General features: G+C 41.1%; 1 protein-coding gene across 21 annotated transcripts; it reads right to left on the minus strand.

Moving 5' to 3' along the window:
* Positions 1-12,098: 12,098 nt before the first annotated feature.
* Positions 12,099-18,771, minus strand: LOC107813069 (uncharacterized). Of its 21 annotated transcripts, none has more exons than XR_012699739.1 (11): positions 18,382-18,754; positions 16,501-16,805; positions 16,198-16,287; positions 15,870-15,956; positions 15,743-15,802; positions 15,298-15,653; positions 14,992-15,039; positions 14,058-14,131; positions 13,754-13,957; positions 13,242-13,304; positions 12,099-12,473 (listed from the first exon to the last, which is right to left on the minus strand). XR_012699739.1 is itself a non-coding variant. In XM_016638276.2 (8 exons), the coding sequence occupies exons 2-7, from the start codon at positions 16,775-16,777 to the stop codon at positions 13,249-13,251; spliced, it is 642 nt and encodes a 213-aa protein (XP_016493762.1). In that variant the 5' UTR covers positions 16,778-16,805; positions 18,382-18,746; the 3' UTR covers positions 12,099-12,473; positions 13,242-13,248. The 21 variants fall into 21 exon arrangements, 3 of the variants coding, with proteins under 3 accessions (XP_016493762.1, XP_075088547.1, XP_016493764.1); XR_012699737.1 differs by having other exon boundaries at positions 14,058-14,157; XR_001654236.2 differs by lacking the exon at positions 14,992-15,039.
* Positions 18,772-18,987: the final 216 nt, after the last annotated feature.

The raw sequence follows: 18,987 nt of genomic DNA on the forward strand, positions 1-18,987 counted from the left end.
TGATAAATGTCAAAGGTTTGCACCAATGATCTATCAGCTCGGAGAACAACTTCATTCAGTCCTATCCTCATATCCATTCATGAAATGGGGGATGGATATCGTCGGCCCTCTTCCATCGGCCCCAGGTAAAGCTAAGTTCATTTTATTTATGACTGACTATTTCTCTAAATGGGTTGAAGCACAGGCGTTCGAGAAAGTGAGAGAAAAAGAGGCTATAGACATCATCTGGGATCACGTCGTGTGTCGATTTGGGATACCCGCAGAAATAGTATGCGACAATGGTAAATAATTTATCGGCAGTAAAGTGACTAAATTTCTCGAAGACCATAAAATAAAAAGGATATTGTCAACACCGTATCACCCTAGTGGGAACGGACATGCCGAATCGATGAACAATGCTATCATCCAAAACCTGAAGAAAAGGTTGAACGAAGCTAAAGAGAAATGGAGAGAAATTCTGCCCGAAGTCCTTTGGGCATATCGAACAACATCGAAGTCCAGTATAGGGGCAACTCTGTTTTCCTTAGTGTATGGCTCCGAAGACTTAATTCCAGTCGGAGAACCCAGCGCAAGGTTTCGACATGCATTGGAGGAATCGAACCACGAGGCTATGAATACTAGCCTCGAATTATTAGATAAAAAACGAGAAGCGGCACTCGTTCGAATAGCTGCACAAAAGCAACGAATCGAAAGATACTACAATAGAAGAACCAACCTTCACCACTTTAGGGTCGAGGACTTAGTCCTAAGGAAGGTCATCATCAATACTCAAGATCCTAATGAAGGGAAGCTCGGCCTGAATTGGGAAGGACCCTATCAAGTCCTTGATATAGTCGGAAAAGGGTCTTATAAACTCGGAACGATGGATGGCAAACCACTGCCAAACAACTGGAACATATCACTTCTCAAACGATCTTATTGTTAAGGTATGACTTTCTCCCTTCTTTCGTTTATATATATTCGACGCTAACTCATTGCAGGAGTTCGACCAAAGATATCCAGACCTCAGGTTTTAAAGTACGCGTTGCACTCTTTTTCCCTTAGATCAGTTTTTATCCCAACTGGGTTTTTCCGGCGAGGTTTTTAACGAGGCAACAATTATGTGCTACCTGAGGACAATTCAATAGTATCCAAGGCTTCTTTGCAATCAACCTCGAATACTAGAGGGCATCACCCTCGGATGTTGTATTCTCGAGAATAGTATTTCATATCAAAGGGCCTCGATAGGGAAGCTTTGTAATGGGCCAAACGGTCAAGTAAACCGTGTCCATATAGATTAGTCGAGCCCCGATGGCAAAACATGTGCGCATGTATAAATTATTCAAAGAAGCATTCTCCCTTCATTAAACATTTTGTGTCTCGAAGAAAATTCTCTACTATACAAACCCCATGCTTATGATATTGTGAGAAATGGCTCAAGAGCCAAAGTGCAAATATACACTCAGGGACTGCCATCGATGATAGGCATATTCGAGTTATTTAAACTCAAATTCATAAGACCTCAAATAGGCACCCCTCGATCTATAGGACAAGGCCACTGTTCTCGGGGACTGACATTTCAAACAAATTCGAAATGTTATTGCGAAATAAGCCCAAGAGGCATACCCAAAGGCTACGGCCAAACTAAAGGCTACGGCCAAAATACATATCCGAAGGCTACGGACAAACTAAAGGCTATGGCCTAAATAACGCGGCTCGGAGACGTCTGAATTCCGCAATAATGATAGGCCTTCAAATTCTTTGAAAAAATAGTTAAAAAAGGCTATGCTCGGCAATAATCAAAAGGGCTTCGATAAAAACAGCCCTCGAAAAACCTTAAGAGGTATCAAATTATCTTAACACAAACGTGCTAAGGCACAAAAAGCAAAAGGGTTTCAACCGACATCGGACCCTCAAAAAACCCAATGGGTAAAACATACATGCTAAGGCATAAAGAAATTTTTACTAAGTCTTTTAAGCCGAAAGGGGGAAATAATAGCCATCTTTTAGAGGCCATATGTGCCCAACCTAAAAGAGCCTAAGGGCCAATACATTTAGAGTTGAGACCTTGTTCTCACTCAACTCGGACCTAAGGGTTCCACTATTCCGAGTTCAAATAAAGCTGACTTGAATTTAGCTCAAAGATTTGCCATAAAACCTTAAGGTATATGTTTCTGTAAGTTAGAAAATTACCCATTATTTGATAAAAACCCTAAGGGTTAATTCTATTCTAAGTTCGAAACTTACTCGAACTTAGTTATAAAAATAGTACAGTCATAGTATCGACCAAGCCATCCGAAATCTCGAACATATTATTGAGCTCGGGGACTCGCCCTTGAGTGTCTAAAAAACCTAAGGGTTTGTTTTAAGTTCAAGATAGTGTTCACTCGATTACAGAGGCTGCAACAACAAACTTTTCACAAGGCGAAAGCACAAAACATATTTGAACATAAAACTGAGAAGACATTCAAAAGAACTTTTTCTATTATATATTGGTAAAAAGGGTTATGTACAAGAGACCGATCAAGGTCTTACAAAAAGAGAAACTAAGTCCTAACTACGGCCGGTTTTGACCTTTTCTCCGGGAGCAACTTCTCCTTCAGGCCCCTCATCGGATCCGCCTCGACTGCCTTCTTCATCATCGTCTTCATCATCGAATGAGGCAAGCTGTCTAGCTTCAGCTTCAAGCACCTTGGCTCGGGCTATCTCCTCGGAGAGGTCAAAACCTCGAGTATGGATTTCCTCGAGGGTTTCCCTCCGAGATTGACACTTTGCTGAGTCAATGATCCATCACTCTCGGTCAGAAGCCTCCCTTAGCTGCATTTGAGCAGCCTCAGCATCGGCCTGGTACATGGCAATGGACTTGTCCGCCACGACCTTTGTCTTCTCGATCTCTGCCTTGGCCTCAGCAAGCCCGATTTCAAGCTCCTCGATCCTCTTGGCTTGGGCCGAGTTTTTCTCTTTGAGGCCCGAAGTTGAACCTCGGTCGATGACAGTTTGGCCAAGGTAGTTTCTTTTTCCACAGCCAGGCGGTCCAGATTCTCATTCCACCGATCACAATTGGCCTTGACCTAATCGACTTCTCCCCGAAGCAGCTCGATCCTTTCAACCTTTTGCTACATATGAGATAATGAAGTATTAGCCTCCACAGTTGGATTGAGTCCATACTTTATCAAAAGGATGCTCACCTGCTTATCTAGCTCGGCCTCTTCCTCACGAGCCTTGGCCAAATCCACTTGAAGGTCCTTTATAGTTTCATCCTTTTGGCCGCAAAGAAGCTTCAGAGCGTTCCTCTACTCCGAGACCTTTTGAAGCTCAGTTTGACACAGGCTAAGGTCATCTCGAAACTTGGCGTAGTCCTATACAAAAAAGGAAAACACAAGTCAGATTCAGAGAAAAAAGAGTAAAGAAAAGAAGTGTAGTAAACTGATTCTTACCCGAGATAAAAGACGTTGGGCCTCTTCTAAAAGAATAGAAGCGTCACTGATATCAGAGGCATCATCGACTCCAGTAAAGCAATACCGAAAGAGACCCCCTACACTAGAGCCTCCGCCTATATCAGGGGTCTTCAACTCTCGAGCCTCCTTTAGTGCCTACTCAGAAAAAGTCAGAAGAGAAGGCAAGTGACCTGCTGTCATGGTCCCGAGCAAGTCGCTCGGGGCGCTCTGATCGATCTTCGGGGTCTCAGAACCGGCCCCGTCCGGTGTAGTTGCAGATGGCCGAGAAACAATCTCGACCTCTGGTAATTCAGGATTCTCATCCGATTTATTTTTGGAAGCCTCCTCGGCACGAGGCTTGATTTTAGCAGTTGTCGTCAGCTCAGAAGGTTTGGTGAGCTCGATGTCTTTCCTAGGTCGGACCATCAGTGCCGAGGCATTTTCCTTTTCTTCCTCTTCTTCATCTCTCAGTTTTTGGACCGAGTCCATCGTGAGAGCGATTACTTTCCTGCTCACCCTTCGAGGTTTGGACTTGGGGTCCTCAGACTGCGAGGCACTTTTTGTTTTCTTGTCTTTCCCCGGCTTCGGAACCGGGGACTTGGTCTCTTCCTCGCCACTCGAGGCCTCAAAATGGCATTCTTGGTCAGGCCTGCATGAAAGAAAATTAGTGACGAATGAAGTACAAAAAGTGTTTCAGAACGTGAAAAATGAGATCCTTACCGTGGTTCTTGGCCTCCCATCTACCCCTTGCCAAATCACGCCATGCGCGATCGGCATAAGTGGAAGTTGAGGCTAACTTCTGAACCCAATCTTCAAGGTCAGGTACCACTTTAGGCATCCAAGGAATAGCTGCATGTCGAAAGGGATATCAGGCGAAGTCGAAGAAGGTACGAAGAACAAAGTATAAAAGATCACTTAGGGTCGAAGTTCCACTCCTCAGGGAACGGCATCTTCTCTTTCGAGATAATGTCGCGGGTCCTCACCCGTATAAAACGGCTCATCCAACCCCGATCTTTGTCCTCGTCGATGCTCGAGAACAAGGCCTTCGTTGCCCGGCGTTGGAGCATGATTAGTCCTCGATAGATTCGAGGCCGGTACAACCGCATGAGGTGATTTAGAGTAAACTCTAGCCCCTCGGCCTTGCTAGAGAAGAAGAGCAGCATGATTACTATGCGCCATAGAGAGGGGTGGATTTGGCCGAGGGTGACCTGATATTTTTTACAGATATCAATAATCACTGGGTTGAGGGGACCCAATGTGAAGGGGTAAGTGTAAACACTTAGGAACCCCTCCACATAAGCGGTGATGCTCTCTTCGGGAGCAGGAATTTGCACCACAATCTCGGGACCCCAGTTGCAGTCTCTCTTCATGGACTCGAGGTGGCTCTTCGTTATCGAGCACATGTACATCGACACATACATCGGCCCAGAATCGATGAAGGGTTTTCGACCTTGAAGTTGGATTTTAGAGTACACGGGCCGGGAACATACTCATAAGGAAGCGGCTCCACCGGCGCCTTGTCGTCGGACGGCCAGGAAGAGGAGCAAGAAGATTTCTCCTTCTGCGGTACGTTTTTTGGGTTTTCACCATCTGTATAAGTAAAGAAGAGCGAAGGAAGATGAAAAACTGGTGGTTTCGGTGCTAAAGAAGGTGGCTCTACAGACGGCAAAAAGGAGAAGACGAAAAGAGTGAGAAGACTTAGAGGTTTGATTAGAACAAAAGTAAAGTTTGATTCAATGAAGGAGCGGGTATTTATAGGCTTACGGCGACGGTTCGGTGGCGCTAGTGGCCGACCGCTAACTAACAGTCATTAATGATTTCATAAATCCGTCGCTTACGTCATGAGGACGACATCATGATCGAGGTTTCATAAAATCAAGGCTCAAACCGTTTCTTATCATTTTATTCCAAGAAACGCGGGGACTATATGTATACGGTCGAAATCGGGCATGTCCGATTTCATAGGCACAATGAGCTGCCTCGAGAGTAATGTCATGGGCTGCTTTCCATCATCGACCCATGACCCCTTGGACGCGCCCCGTGGCGTCCCGGCAAGCCTCCCAACGCCTAGCGCCACGGTCAGCCCCGTGGTCTCGGCAGCTCCAAGTGACAAGCGAGCATGCGCCTCTGTCGCCCCACCGATAATCAATGCCAGCGCCCAGCGGCTGGCCAATGCCATCAGTGTTGCGCGCATCGACAATGCCGTGCACACAAATCATCATGTTGCCATCAGCGCCGCACACCCAGACAGTGCCCCGCGTGCAGACCCAATGCCAAGCACCAGCGCCCAGCCGCTGGCAGATCCAAATAGTGCCGCGCGCGCCCACAACAATGCGCGCGCAGACCCTGCTGCTCAAGACAAAGTTGCTGCCATCAGACTTGCTTCCATAGAAGACTAAGTCCTTTTCATTGTAATTATAGAGTAGTTTTACTTCATTCATTTTCAGTGTGCTTCTACAGCTTTCTTAGGTCAACTCATGTAACTTTGGTTTTTTTTTTAAGCATTATTAAGGGGGACCAAAGCATTCAAACATTCAAGCATTCAAACAATTCTCTGTACTGGTGTCTCTCCCCCCGACACCGCATTTCATCTTGTAATAGCTTTCATCATCATCAATACAATCATCAGCTTTCATCATCAATTGCTCATTTTCCGCTGCTCAATTGCTCACGACATTGGTTTTCCCGTACGGCACTGACAATCTAGTCTAGCGTACGGCGAGGGCCTCAGTTGGCGCATAGCAACCACACTGACATCGGTTGCTTAGCCTTACGTCGCCCTTCCAAGGAACTTCAGGAAGGCGCCGCGTAACAGTTGGTATCAGAGCCTAGGCTCGACATCGGACGAGGGATTACATTGCAATTGCCACCGTTTCTGACCATGGTGAATCACGGGGATCGCATCACGACCCTAGAAGAGACGGTTGACGCATTACAGCCCATCGTGCATACGTTGCCTGATCTAAAAACCAGCCTAGTGCAAAGGTTGGACGACCTGGACCGCAGAATGCGGCAGGCCGAAAATGACATAGCAAACATCAGTCAAGACTCTGAGGAAGACCGGCAAACGGCTACCGTCGAGGCAACCAAAATTCATGGCCAATTCGAGGACCTCCAACAGGAGCGTGCCGAGGATTTAGCCCATCGGGAACTAGAGGCAGACTGACTGACAGTCATGCAGCAAACCATAGACAACTTGATAGGCCAGCTCAATGTTGTCAATGCTGCCCTGCAAAGCCTGCTCAAAGGAGGCAAAAACCACATCAGGGGTGCCATGAACATTGCCCCCACTCCACAAAAGCTGAAAATTCCGGAGCCCAAGCCATACAACAGAGCCCGGGATGCTAAAGAAGTGGAAAACTTCATCTTCGACATCGAACAATACTTCGATGCCATTGGACAGTTGGAGGAATCCAAGAAGGTAGCAACTGCTGCCATGTATCTTCAAGGCGATGCAAAACTCTGGTGGCGAGTCAAATACGAAGCCATCAGGGCCGGTGAAGATACTCTCCAGACATGGGCAGAACTGAAGGCCGCCATACGCCTACAGTTCTTCCCCGAAAATGTGGAATACAATGCACGAAGAAAGTTGCGTGAACTCCGCCACACCAGGTCGGTGCGGGACTACGTGCGTGAATTCTCCGCACTCATGCTAAACATACGGGATATGGGGGACAAAGACAAACTGTTCGCATTCATAGAAGGTTTGAAACCTCATGCTCGTATGGAACTGCAAAGACAACAGGTAGATACCCTGCCCAAGGCCATTCAAGCTGCAGAGTGCCTTGGGGATTATCAGTTGGAAACTCAGAAGGATAGGCCCCAGCCGCCTGTCCGAGGGGGATACAACGGGAGCCAACCTAGCAACGGTGGCTCCAACAGGAACGGAGGAGATCGAGGTGCATCCAAATCCAAGACTCCTTCCTCAAGCAGTAACACCACTGCATCAGTCAACAACAATCAGGGGAGGAAGCCCCCATCAGAATGCCGTCATTGCGGCGGGGAACATTGGAACAATCAATGCCCCAATACACAAATCAATGCTCAACAAACTGTTGACGATGATGAGTCAGATACCGACGACTCAGACGGCACCGATCTAGTAGGTGCCTTCAACGCATTTGTCGGCTCCATTCATAATACCTTGGCGGGAACCAGTGCTGGCAACCCCAAGAAGAAGGCATTCCCAATCGACAAGAAAGGGAAAGGAAAGGCGAACGAGAGGCCTCCCACATCACAAAAGAGGACCTTAATGTTCGTTGACATGAAAGTAAACGGCAGACCTATTCGGGCATTGATAGACACGGGTGCTAGCCACAACTACCTGGCCTCAACTCAGGTGCAACGCCTCGGTCTAGCAGTGCAAAAATGCAAGGGTCGTGTCAAGGCTATCAACTCTCCATCTCAGCAAGTGAGTGGAATAGCCAAAGAAGCGCCAATCCAGCTTGGCCCATACAAGGGAATATTCGACCTACGCATAGCTATCATCGATGACTTCGAACTGATAGTGGGATTGGAATTCCTCAGGCAGACCAACACCATCCCGGTACCATATGCCAACATGCTCCTAATGATGGGAGACAACGGGGCCAAACCCCACACCATACCGTGCATATCCAAGAAGATGGCCGCTGGAAACATCACGGCCATGCAGTTTAAGGAGGGAACCAACAGACCTGAACCCACAGTTCCGGCTGCCCTCAACATCATCAAACAGGCATCACATCATCGGGGTCCAACAGCTCATGGCGCCCCTCATTGCGTGAAGACTTGTCAAGCATTCCAAAAGGACAAGTCGGATCACTCAGCACAAGCGGGACTCTTGGAGCCGCTACCTGTCCCACAGAGACCTTGGGAAAGCATTTCCCTGAATTTCATCACAGGATTACCCAAGGTCGGAAATCATGCAACCATCATGGTGGTAGTAGACCAGTTTTCCAAGTATGCTACCTTCATCGCAGCCCCACAGAACATATCAGCAGAAGATACAGCTCGACTCTTCTTCTCTCATGTTGTCAAACATTGGGGTATGCCCAGCAACATCATTAGTGACTGCGACCCACGCTTCACTAGCAAGTTTTGGACCCAACTCTTCAGTTGCCTCGGATCCAAATTGAGTTACAACTCAAGCCATCATCATCAGCAAACACATGATCAAACAGACCGGTTCAATGACATGCTGGAGGAATATCTCCGCCAATTTGCAACCGGGTCACAAACACATTGGGTGAAGCTTCTGGATGCTGCTCAGCTGTGTTTCAATTCACAAAAGTGCGCCCATACAAACAAAAGCGCTTTTGAAATTGTTACCGGACAGCAACCGCTACTCCCACAAAATGTGAATGCACCAGCCATGCCATCATCTCATCGAGCTGCCAGTTTCTCTACATAATGGGAACAAACTTTGAAGATAGTGCGGAGCTATCTTGTCAGGGCCCAAGACAGGGCAACGAGGCATGCCGAACAAAACCGTCACTTTGCCCAACATCAAGCAGGGGACAAAGTGATGGTAAGAACCCCGAGGCGAAACTTGTTTGCAAAGAGGACCCAAGATCCTCACCTATTGCCAAGCTACATCGGGCCTTTTTCCATTGAAAGGCGCATCGGGAAATCCACATACCAGCTGAACACACCAGCCTGGTGGAAAATCCATCCAGTCTTCCATGTCAGCCGCCTCAGGCCATTTCAGAAATGCATGGAAGATCATTCAGAAAGACATCTCACAGCACCGAGGGGAACAGACCTCCCAGCCATCAAGAGCCTGACCAATCATCATCATCCTGCAGGTAAGGCTCCGAGGACGTCGCCAACTCAGGTGGGGGAGAATGTCATGGGCTGCTTTCCATCATCGACCCATGACCCCTTGGACGCGCCCCGTGGCGTCCCGGCAAGCCTCCCAATGCCTAGCGCCACGGTCGGCCTCGTGGTCTCGGCAGCGCCAAGTGACAAGCGAGCATGCGCCTCTGTCGCCCCACCGATAATCAATGCCAGCGCCCAGTGGCTGGCCAATGCCATCAGTGCTGCGCGCATCGACAATGCCGCGCACACAAATCATCATGTTGCCATCAGCGCCGCACACCCAGACAGTGCCCCGCGCGCAGACCCAATGCCAAGCACCAGCGCCCAGCCGCTGGCAGATCCAAATAGTGCCGCGCGTGCCCACAGCAATGCGCGCGCAGACCCTGCTGCTCAAGACAAAGTTGCTGCCATCGGACTTGCTTCCATAGAAGACTAAGTCTTTTTCATTGTAATTATAGAGTAGTTTTACTTCATTCATTTTCAGTGTGCTTCTACAGCTTTCTTAGGTCAACTCATGTAACTTTGGTTTATTTTTTTTAAGCATTATTAAGGGGGACCAAAGCATTCAAACATTCAAGCATTCAAACAATTCTCTGTACTGGTGTCTCTCCCCCCGACACCGCATTGCATCTTGTAATAGCTTTCATCATCATCAATACAATCATCAGCTTTCATCATCAATTGCTCATTTTCCGCTGCTCAATTGCTCACGACATTGGTTTTCTCGTACGGCACTGACAATCTAGTCTAGCGTACGGCGAGGGCCTCAGTTGGCGCATAGCAACCGCACTGACATCGGTTGCTTAGCCTTACGTCGCCCTTCCAAGGAACTTCAGGAAGGCGCCGCGTAACAGTAAGCTCGTAATAGACCAGGCTCGAGCTCAATGGCAAAGTATGGAGCATGAAGATCGAAGTGCTCGCTAAAGATCGAGACCGAGCATAATACCGGAATGGCGAGATATTAGCAACCGATTGAAGATCTCGGCGGAAATCCCGGAACAGATCGAATCAAGCGGTTATTGACACCAATCATGGGATTTATTTCCGTTATTAGAATTGTACCTTATTTAGGATTTCTCTACTATATAAAGAGGGACCCCATTCATTTGTAAAGGGATTTGGACGGATAAGAAAATATACAAACGCTGCTCTTTATTTCACTTACTATCCATTACGGTTCATCATTGTTTATTTTCATTTCTTTACTGTTCTTGTTACCCAACCTCGAGACCATCTCGAATCAAGGTCGAAAGCACTGCTAGAACACTGGTTTGATTTCTTTTACTATTCAGATTATCTATTCAATTCCTTGTTTATCAATTGGTATTGGATTAAATCACGTATCCTTAAAACTACTAAATAAGTTTAATTGTTACTCGAATTTTAGGGTAAACACTACTATAGTTACTGACTTACTGTATATATTTTTAAGTGTCTTGACTAAAATCCTTTGCTTATGTCACCATCCATCGCTTCACATTTTTCAATACAATATCTGTTGTCTTAACATTATACTCTCACGTGGACACCATATCCCGGCCCCACTCAAATCATATATCATCCATGGCCTTACACATTTGTCAAGGCAATTGCACCCTTTCATATGGACTTTAGGGGTGTTCACGATTCGATTTGGTCGATTTTTTATTAAAACAAAAAACAAATCAATTTAATCGGTTTTTAAAATTTTAAAATCAAAACCAAACCAAATTAAATACAAACCATCGATTTGGTTGTTGTAGGTTTGGTTCGGGTTTTCAGTTCTTAATAAGCTAATGATAAGTCGATAATAGTAAAACGACACTATACAACAATATTTTAAGTACTACTAGAGCATAAATTTAAATACCTACAGTGATAGTTCTTTTAACTATTTACATTTGAAACTGTAGCATATAATATAAAGCATAGTATTAAAATTATAGCAATAATATAAGATAGAAAACTGTACCGGATGAACTAAGTTGCAGACTTGCAGTACATGATAGAATCAAAAGAACAAGCCAAAATAAAGGTTCCAAAGTACAAACAACTTTGTCCATTTAAAAGTAAAAATTATGTATTTAAACTAAAAAAAGAATGAGAGAATCCATAATGCCTAACGTCACTTTGTTGAGTAACAAAGTGAGTAACAAAGAAATATTATTTTAAAACGTAATGCCTAATATCACTTTGTTGAATCAATGATAAAGTATTCATCGTAACAAATTAGAATCTTACGTTTATAAAAATCTTCTCAAATTTTAGCCCGTAGTCTTGCAATTTGAATAGCTTTTTTTGACTTTTGTGATAGATATTTTTGCAACTCTTCTGTTAGGCAAAAGTAAGATACGTAGGGTTAGAGAATTTGAGTCTCTTAAGGAAAAGAAATTGGCCAATTCCTATTACTTTGGGCTTAGTCAATCTTTTAAGATATAAATAGTATAAACCAAAATCTATATATAATAATTAAAATACAAAAAATATTTAAAATTATTTACAAAAAGATATTATACTTTATATAAATAGTTATTAAATTTTATATATAATTTATCAGTTTGATTCAATTTATTTTTGGGTTTTTTATAATAGAATCAAAACCACCAAATATTATCGATTTTTAAAATTTAAAATCAAAACCAATCCAAATCAAAAAAAAAAATCAGTTTACTTAATCGATTTGGATCGATTTTTTATCAAACCATGAACAGCCCTATGGAGTACTATATATTTGGGTCGTGCTTGTGTATTTGAAGTTCATACCTAGTATGCTCCTTATTTTATAATCACGGCCCTTTTGAATAAAGTTGAAATTGGTGATGTTTTGTATTCTGCCAATTTTCCAAACGTAAAAAGAGGGAAAGTTTAATATTTTGGATAATTTTTGTCTATAGTCAAATAAGATTTAAATATTAAATACTTTTATAATTGTATAATAGTCAATCAATTTAAGGAGGCAAAAATAGATCGAAACAAACGATGCTAAACGTATAAACAGGTAGACAAAAAGACACTGCAAAAGAAAATCTCGCATCATATAATACAATTATTGGGCCGTGCAACCTTCACTAGTCCCTCAATACTCGAATAAAAGGCACCAATCCCAATTCCAATAATGCTCATGTATATTCTTTTACTAGATGAAGATTGCCCGTGCTTATTCTGCCTGTTTTTTTCCAAGTGTTCTAATGCCAACGGAATAGTGTTCCATCTACTCGTCAGCTGAGCAATATACAGTTCTAGCCTCAATTAATCACCCAACTCTTGTAATCTTAACATCTGAAATTGAAAAAAAAAAAAAATGCATTACCATACTGTTATAGGTTCTATGACTATCAACTTTATAGGCGTCGAATGAGTATGAATATAATAAAGTGATTCACACACTTTTTCAGACTTCTGTTCTCAAGATTTGGTTTTGTCCAGCTTAAGGGGTAAGACAGTGTTCGCCAATAGAGAGGCGTGAAGTTGGAGAAGAATTGGTATAGTACAAGTTAGAGTATGTTATCTTAGAGCTGCAGTGGTTGACTGTAAATTTTCCTCTATGATTAACCAAGTAAATTGTGAAACTTATGGGCTCAAAAAAAAATTATTTGCCAAAATGTAGAAGGCAAAGGTTCAAAAACATGCAACCAGTAAATTTCAAGTGCTTGACCAAATGTTATAAGGAAAAAGTACCAATACATTTAACTGCCCCATAATTCATACTGTACATTTTCTTTCCTATTCAAGTTTATCAAACTATTTCTAAATAAAATGATTAACATTGTGCTTATAATTAAAAGAGCAAAGATGTTAAAATAAGTATACGTGAAAGCTAATTAAATCAATCTGTAGCGAGTTGAAACGATTTAAGATATTTCAAGAACGCATGTGCAGTTAAACATTATGCCTAAGAAGGAATTGACTAACCAGGTGTAGACTACACTTTAAAAACAGCATAAGCAGCACAGACCTTTTACCATTGAAAATCAAAATACTGCATAAAAACAACCACAAACAAAATATAGAAGAAGTAACTTCATAAATCATATGAAGAAATAGTACCTGTTGGTCAAGCCCCAAAGAACTTAGAGAAATACAACTGACAGAATCCAAATAAAGGAACCCCTGGATGGCAAAAGAAATCATATGAAAAATAAAAGTAGATTTAACTAATGAAATTAGAAGCTGACACGGAAGTATTGTTTACTGACAATAAAAGTATAGAAATCTTTAGTTGTAAAAGTAAAACATTTTTCATTTATATATTTCTATCACTAAATCCTAGTTCAGTAAAATGTAAGATTCTACTCTGACTCATTTGCACCTCATCCTACTTTGGAGGGAAACATATAACTAAAGTAAGACATTGTTGTTTATAGACCATTACTTGCACCTTGCTAATTTTTCATTCTTACTCTTTAAAGCGTATCATCAGACACATAAAGAGCACAAGAAAGAACGTGTAAGTGATGAGCAAGTTTTCACTTCCTTCTTTAAAGCATATTGACAAAAGCAGAAAGAACATATTAACTCCCCTGAAATCTTTAGCAATTGGCTATGAGTTATGGGTTTACCTATTAAATCAGGAAAACCATCCTACTAAAAGTAACTTAATTGCAGCAATTCGGTCATGGTCATTATCTTTAATAACTTTTCCAGTTAAATCATCTCTAAGTTGAACCTTGTCCAAAACTTCTCCAGTTGAATCTTTGTCTACTTTTCCTTCTGCCATAGTGAGACGCCGACTTTTCCTTCTGCCATAGTGAGACGCCGCAACTCTAGCATAACGTGATAAATAGTTACATATTATAAAGATAAAAGTATTTAACTGCAAAGAAGTAAAATGATCAAGAAAGCATCCATATGAAGAAATTTTACCTTCAGCAGAGATAGATATGGAAGCACAAAAAAGCAGTTCTGCCCCATCATCGGAACCCCCTTCTCTGGGATTCCTTCATCGACATTGCAGGGAATCTCACTGTTAATACAGTTAGTACGGGGAACGAAATCAAACAAACAAAGAATCCAACACTTTGGATTATAGCATGTTTTATTTCGATAAATACAGTTTGTCGGTGTAAAGAGTACAATATTTACAAGGAAAAATACTTGCAAAGTAGGGTAGTTGAGAACAGAGGCGGACCCAGAATTTGAGCATTACGGGGGCACTATTATATTAAGCGTACCAATTACTGGCCAATGGCGGATTCATAATTTTCGTTAAGGGGTTTCCAAATATATAAAAGTAAACATATCAAAAAATTAAGGGGAGTCAATACATAATATAAATACATATAATTATGATAAATTATCAGCAAAATACAAACTTTAATTTTATTAAATATCATTACTTATATACGTAAATACCATATTGTTACCAAGTGGACAACAAAGTTATCCTAAGACCAAAATCCATTTGTAAGAAGTGAATATTATTATACTATAGACTTTATTAATAAAAACAGTTCCAATGTTCAGGTTATAATAAGATTTTAAGGCTTACTACTTAACCTAACTACTATGGGAACAAGTATTAATTAAATTAAACAAGTTCGAAATTTCACCCTAGTCCTATAAAAGATATCCTAATTCGAAGTTCTGCTTTTATACGAATTTCCAAACACAATTTTGTTTGAAGACAAACACTTCACTGAAAGAATATTTCAAATTAACATTAGCACTCAATTTTCAAATGCCTACTAGCTACGACATTAATTTGGCGTTCTCTTTTAACTCGGCTCTTTGCAGAAAGCAAAAGTTCGATAGCAGATTATTTTGCTAAGTTAATATCTTCAAAAGAAAAAAAACTTACTAAGGGTATGTTTCAGCTGAAGAAGAGTCTCAAACTGAGTCACTGTCACTGATTCGCACAGTCAGAGTTCAGCAAATGCGGAAAAAGGTTAAAACAATCAATTGAAAAAGAATATTTGTTTTTAAGCAGAAGGGGTGAGCGAGGGGTTTTTAAAAAGGTTAAAAATCTAGGTTGAGTATTGGTACAAGCATTAAAGAAATCAGAAAAGATAAAATAAAAAAAAGCAGTAGATTAGAACTAAGTAAACAATCGTTGAATTAAAAAAGGAAAAGGGAAGGAGTGAGGTGACGGAGTTGAGTTTCGAACCTGGGTCCATCAACTAACTGAAGCACTTGAGCAGGCTACAAAACCAGCACTTTTGTCCGGCGTTTATTACTTAAGGGGGCCAGGTAAATTATTTGAGGGGTCCCCAGTGTATATACAAATGAGCATAAAATATTTTTTCAGTATTTTTGAAGTATTTCCAAAGTATAACTCCGATAATTCAGTTGGCATTTTATGAGATGTCAACCTTATTGAACCACTGTTACAGCAAAATCCTGGAGGTTCATATTCAAACTTCTTTGCATGACAGAATTGACAGTTTGGGACCCTTTTTAGAGCAACATACTCACTTCGTTGCTCTTTAGTGACCAGGCACACCTTTCTGGCCCGCCTATGAGCTGAATATATAAGAAGTATCATTAGGAAAAAAAGGAGCACCAAGGCATACGTATGGTGGACATTATTGTAACATTAAGTTTGTGCAAACCTTTGATTGGAACAGTGTTCAAGATAACATGACGCAGGTTAGATGTACCCGATGTGGACCCTAATATACAAATAGTCACAATTTACAGTAATGTATAAACAATATGTCATTCTGAAAAGAGTATAACCTGTTTCACGAATGATAGGGGGGTCCAATATACCCTTTCCTTTGTCTAAATTAGCAGATGATGTAAGCATACAGGCTAAGGTAGCAGCTGGTAAACAGAATAGCCAAGATGTTTAAAAGCGTGCAACGAACCCTCAATAGATGCAAAATTAAAAGAGCACGTAGTATTTATGTTTTTTAGTTTATAGATACATATAAGATAAATAAGCTGTGATACTCAATCTCCAAGCAAAATAAGCATCGTTATATTAATAATAAATAGTGTATAAATATGAGTACAACAATATATAACATTTTTCAGGAAGCGAAAGGGGTTCTCGTATGATTACCTGTTTCACAAATGATAGGGGGATCCAATATACCCTTTCCTTTTTCTAAATTATCCCACGATGTAGGCGTGCAAGCTTGATGGCCGACTACTGGAAAAACAGAATAGCGAAGACGTTTAAAAACGTATAGTGAAGCCTCTGTAGGTGCAAAATAAAGTGCAATAAACCACGCAGTGTTTGAGTATTTTAGTTTATAAGCACATATAAGATAAATAAGGTATCATACTAAGTTTCTAAGCAAAATACATAAGCACCATTGCATTAATAATATATGGTGTGTAAATATGAGTAAAACAATATAACCTTTTTCAGGAAGTGAAGGAGGTTCTCGTATGGTAAGAGCAGTTTGTTTTAGAAATCCTGCTTTGTCCCAAGATGATGTTGATTGCTGTGGGACAGCAAAAAACGGGCTTTGAAGAAGGCTGTGCTTAGTAGAATGTTGTCTTCTCATACGTCGCGATAGCAACATCGCTTCCCTGCTATGAGCAGATATTTGGCTTTGCGTATCTAATCGTTTGAGTTGCATTGCAGCCTTTCTTTTTTCCGCGTAAGAGCACTTGTTTGGTTCTTTGGAATCCATCAGCTATACAAGTTCAACTTCTTTTTATCTGAAAAATATTTTCAGCCCAAATTTTTCATGAAATATTCAAGCCAAAAAATGTGTCACCACTTATCCAAAATCAAAATTACCGCCAATGATATGACTGATTCAATCAAGAATTTTCTGAAGCACAAAGAACAAAAGCGACTAACATATTAAACTTCATGTGCGCAAAGCCTTAGCATGCCATAAAAAATGCAACAGAGAAACAGAAGATGACAAGAAAGCAACGATCCAAACAGAAAAATTCACCAAAGTGTAAAGATAAGAACAGGAAGAGCTAAAACAACAACACACTACTTACTTCCAATGAATATATAGTTCTCAAATCAGGATATCCTCTTGGAATCTTGGTAGCTCTTTTTCGTTCAGAGTTGGGTACGTAGCCAATTTAAAACGTGTCATTACATAATATGTAATCCATTCTTCTGTTGGTCTTATAAGATGCTCGTAAACAAGTTACAATGTTTAAGCACTGCTTATTCGTAAACATTGCCAAGAAAAGTGAAAGTAAGAAAGGATCTAAGTACATAAAATAAGTATATGCATGTAATCTATAGGAAAGGCAGAATAGTGTTTCATGAGAAATTAGTTTTTCCTTTTCTATGTCCTATATCAAGAAATCAAGATGCTACCAGACTCAAATTGGTATTTAGTAGCTTCTACGGCTAAAATAGCATATTCTTCTCATCGTTCTGAACATTATCTTCTACGTAAGTGAAATAGCTTATCAATGTGAACCAAAAATAAATAGTTCTATCTATATCACAATTTCATCGAAAATAAGATGGTAACTTTACATGCAGGTGTTACTTTAAGTTTCAAAGTCTCACCCACAAAGACCAAGTGGCGAAAACAGGCAATTAAAGAGCTTATCGCAAACTTAATATTGAAATTTCTCTTCTTTTTGAGAAAAAGACACAAGGCATGGATAGTTTAGTTCAATTCGTACACTTTTGAGAGCCCTTTAGTTAAACCAGCTATAACCCCAAAAATAGTAGAAATAACAAAAAAGCCTAATTCATTCAAGAATTGCCTTGAACACCTAAAGAACAAAGGCGATGGACACATATTGAACCTATCATAATCTTCCTTCGATCCACTCGAAGAAATAGAAGTTTCAATTTGGGGAATTGATTTGTCTTTGAACAACCCCAAATGCCATAGGAGCTCCGCTTTTCTTTTATTAAGACCAAAAAATCATTTACTTCTAACCACGTGATTCAAATGTAAGCTAGAATTTTGTCTTCTTCCATTTAGCACACCTACCATCAGAAATTGTTCACAATTTATTCTTTTCTTTCTTTCTTCTTCTTTAACACATCAACGTTCATTTAGTTGTTTGTCATCCAAAAACGATATAATTTCTTTAGCTTAGTGATTTGGGGTGCACGAAAGGAACAAGAGAAGGGAGCTCTTGTTAGGTGTAGTTAAACCTAAAACAATAGTAGTTCATTCAGGAATTGCGTCGAACAGCTAAAGAACAAAGGTGATAGACACATTAAACTTTCCGTGCAGTAAAGCCTTAGTATGCCATGAAAGATTTAAATAGAGAAACAGAAGATAAGAAGAAGAAAACTCACAAGAAACAATGAGCCAAAGAGAAAAAATGGCGAAAGTGCGAAGATAAGATCAGGAACTGCAAGGAACGAAAAGGTGGAACTGGGAAGCTGCAATTTCCAGACGCTGGAGCTTTTAAACTATTGCTAGATCGGTTTTTGATACAGAGAACCTGCATCTGCCAAGTTTCTCAAGGAGGTGTCTGCCTGGCACCGAGAAGAACAAGAAGACAGAAGCCAAAGAAGCGGTGATTGCCAGGTTTTCCAAAGTGGTCGATATAATCCAAGCGAAGCTAATAAAAATTAGATGGAAAGACAATATTACCCTTGAAGTGGGAGGCAGGCATATCGTCCAGGTGCCTGCTAACTGCCTCTTATTAGATAGTAGAAATTATATACAGAAGGTTCTCACTTAATAAGTGTATATCTTTACAATTTATCAATAAACTATAATAAGTTAGGTTGATCTAATGTAAATTCAAAGTGTGAATAAGTGGTTGCTTTTGTGAGCGAGTCTCTCTGCCTATGGCCTCTCCCCTACTTCTTCAAATTTAGTTGATGAGCCCCATCTCATGCTGACGACTTTTTATTTTGCCTTATCAACTTCTTCCATTTTCTCCATTCTTTCTT

Source organism: Nicotiana tabacum, chromosome 2 (genome assembly GCF_000715075.1).
Source record: "Nicotiana tabacum cultivar K326 chromosome 2, ASM71507v2, whole genome shotgun sequence".
Classification (NCBI taxonomy): domain Eukaryota; kingdom Viridiplantae; phylum Streptophyta; class Magnoliopsida; order Solanales; family Solanaceae; genus Nicotiana; species Nicotiana tabacum.

Bases quoted from the DNA above. Each gene is read 5' to 3' on its own strand.
- LOC107813069 (XM_016638276.2), bottom strand. From the start codon at position 16,777: ATGGATTCCAAAGAACCAAACAAGTGCTCTTACGCGGAAAAAAGAAAG. The intron at 16,288-16,500 runs GTTATATTGTTT...CTGTTTTTCCAG, and splicing joins TCCTTCACTTCCTGAAAAAG to TAGTCGGCCATCAAGCTTGC. The intron at 15,040-16,197 runs GTAATCATACGA...TGTGCGAATCAG, and splicing joins CCCTATCATTTGTGAAACAG to TGACAGTGACTCAGTTTGAG.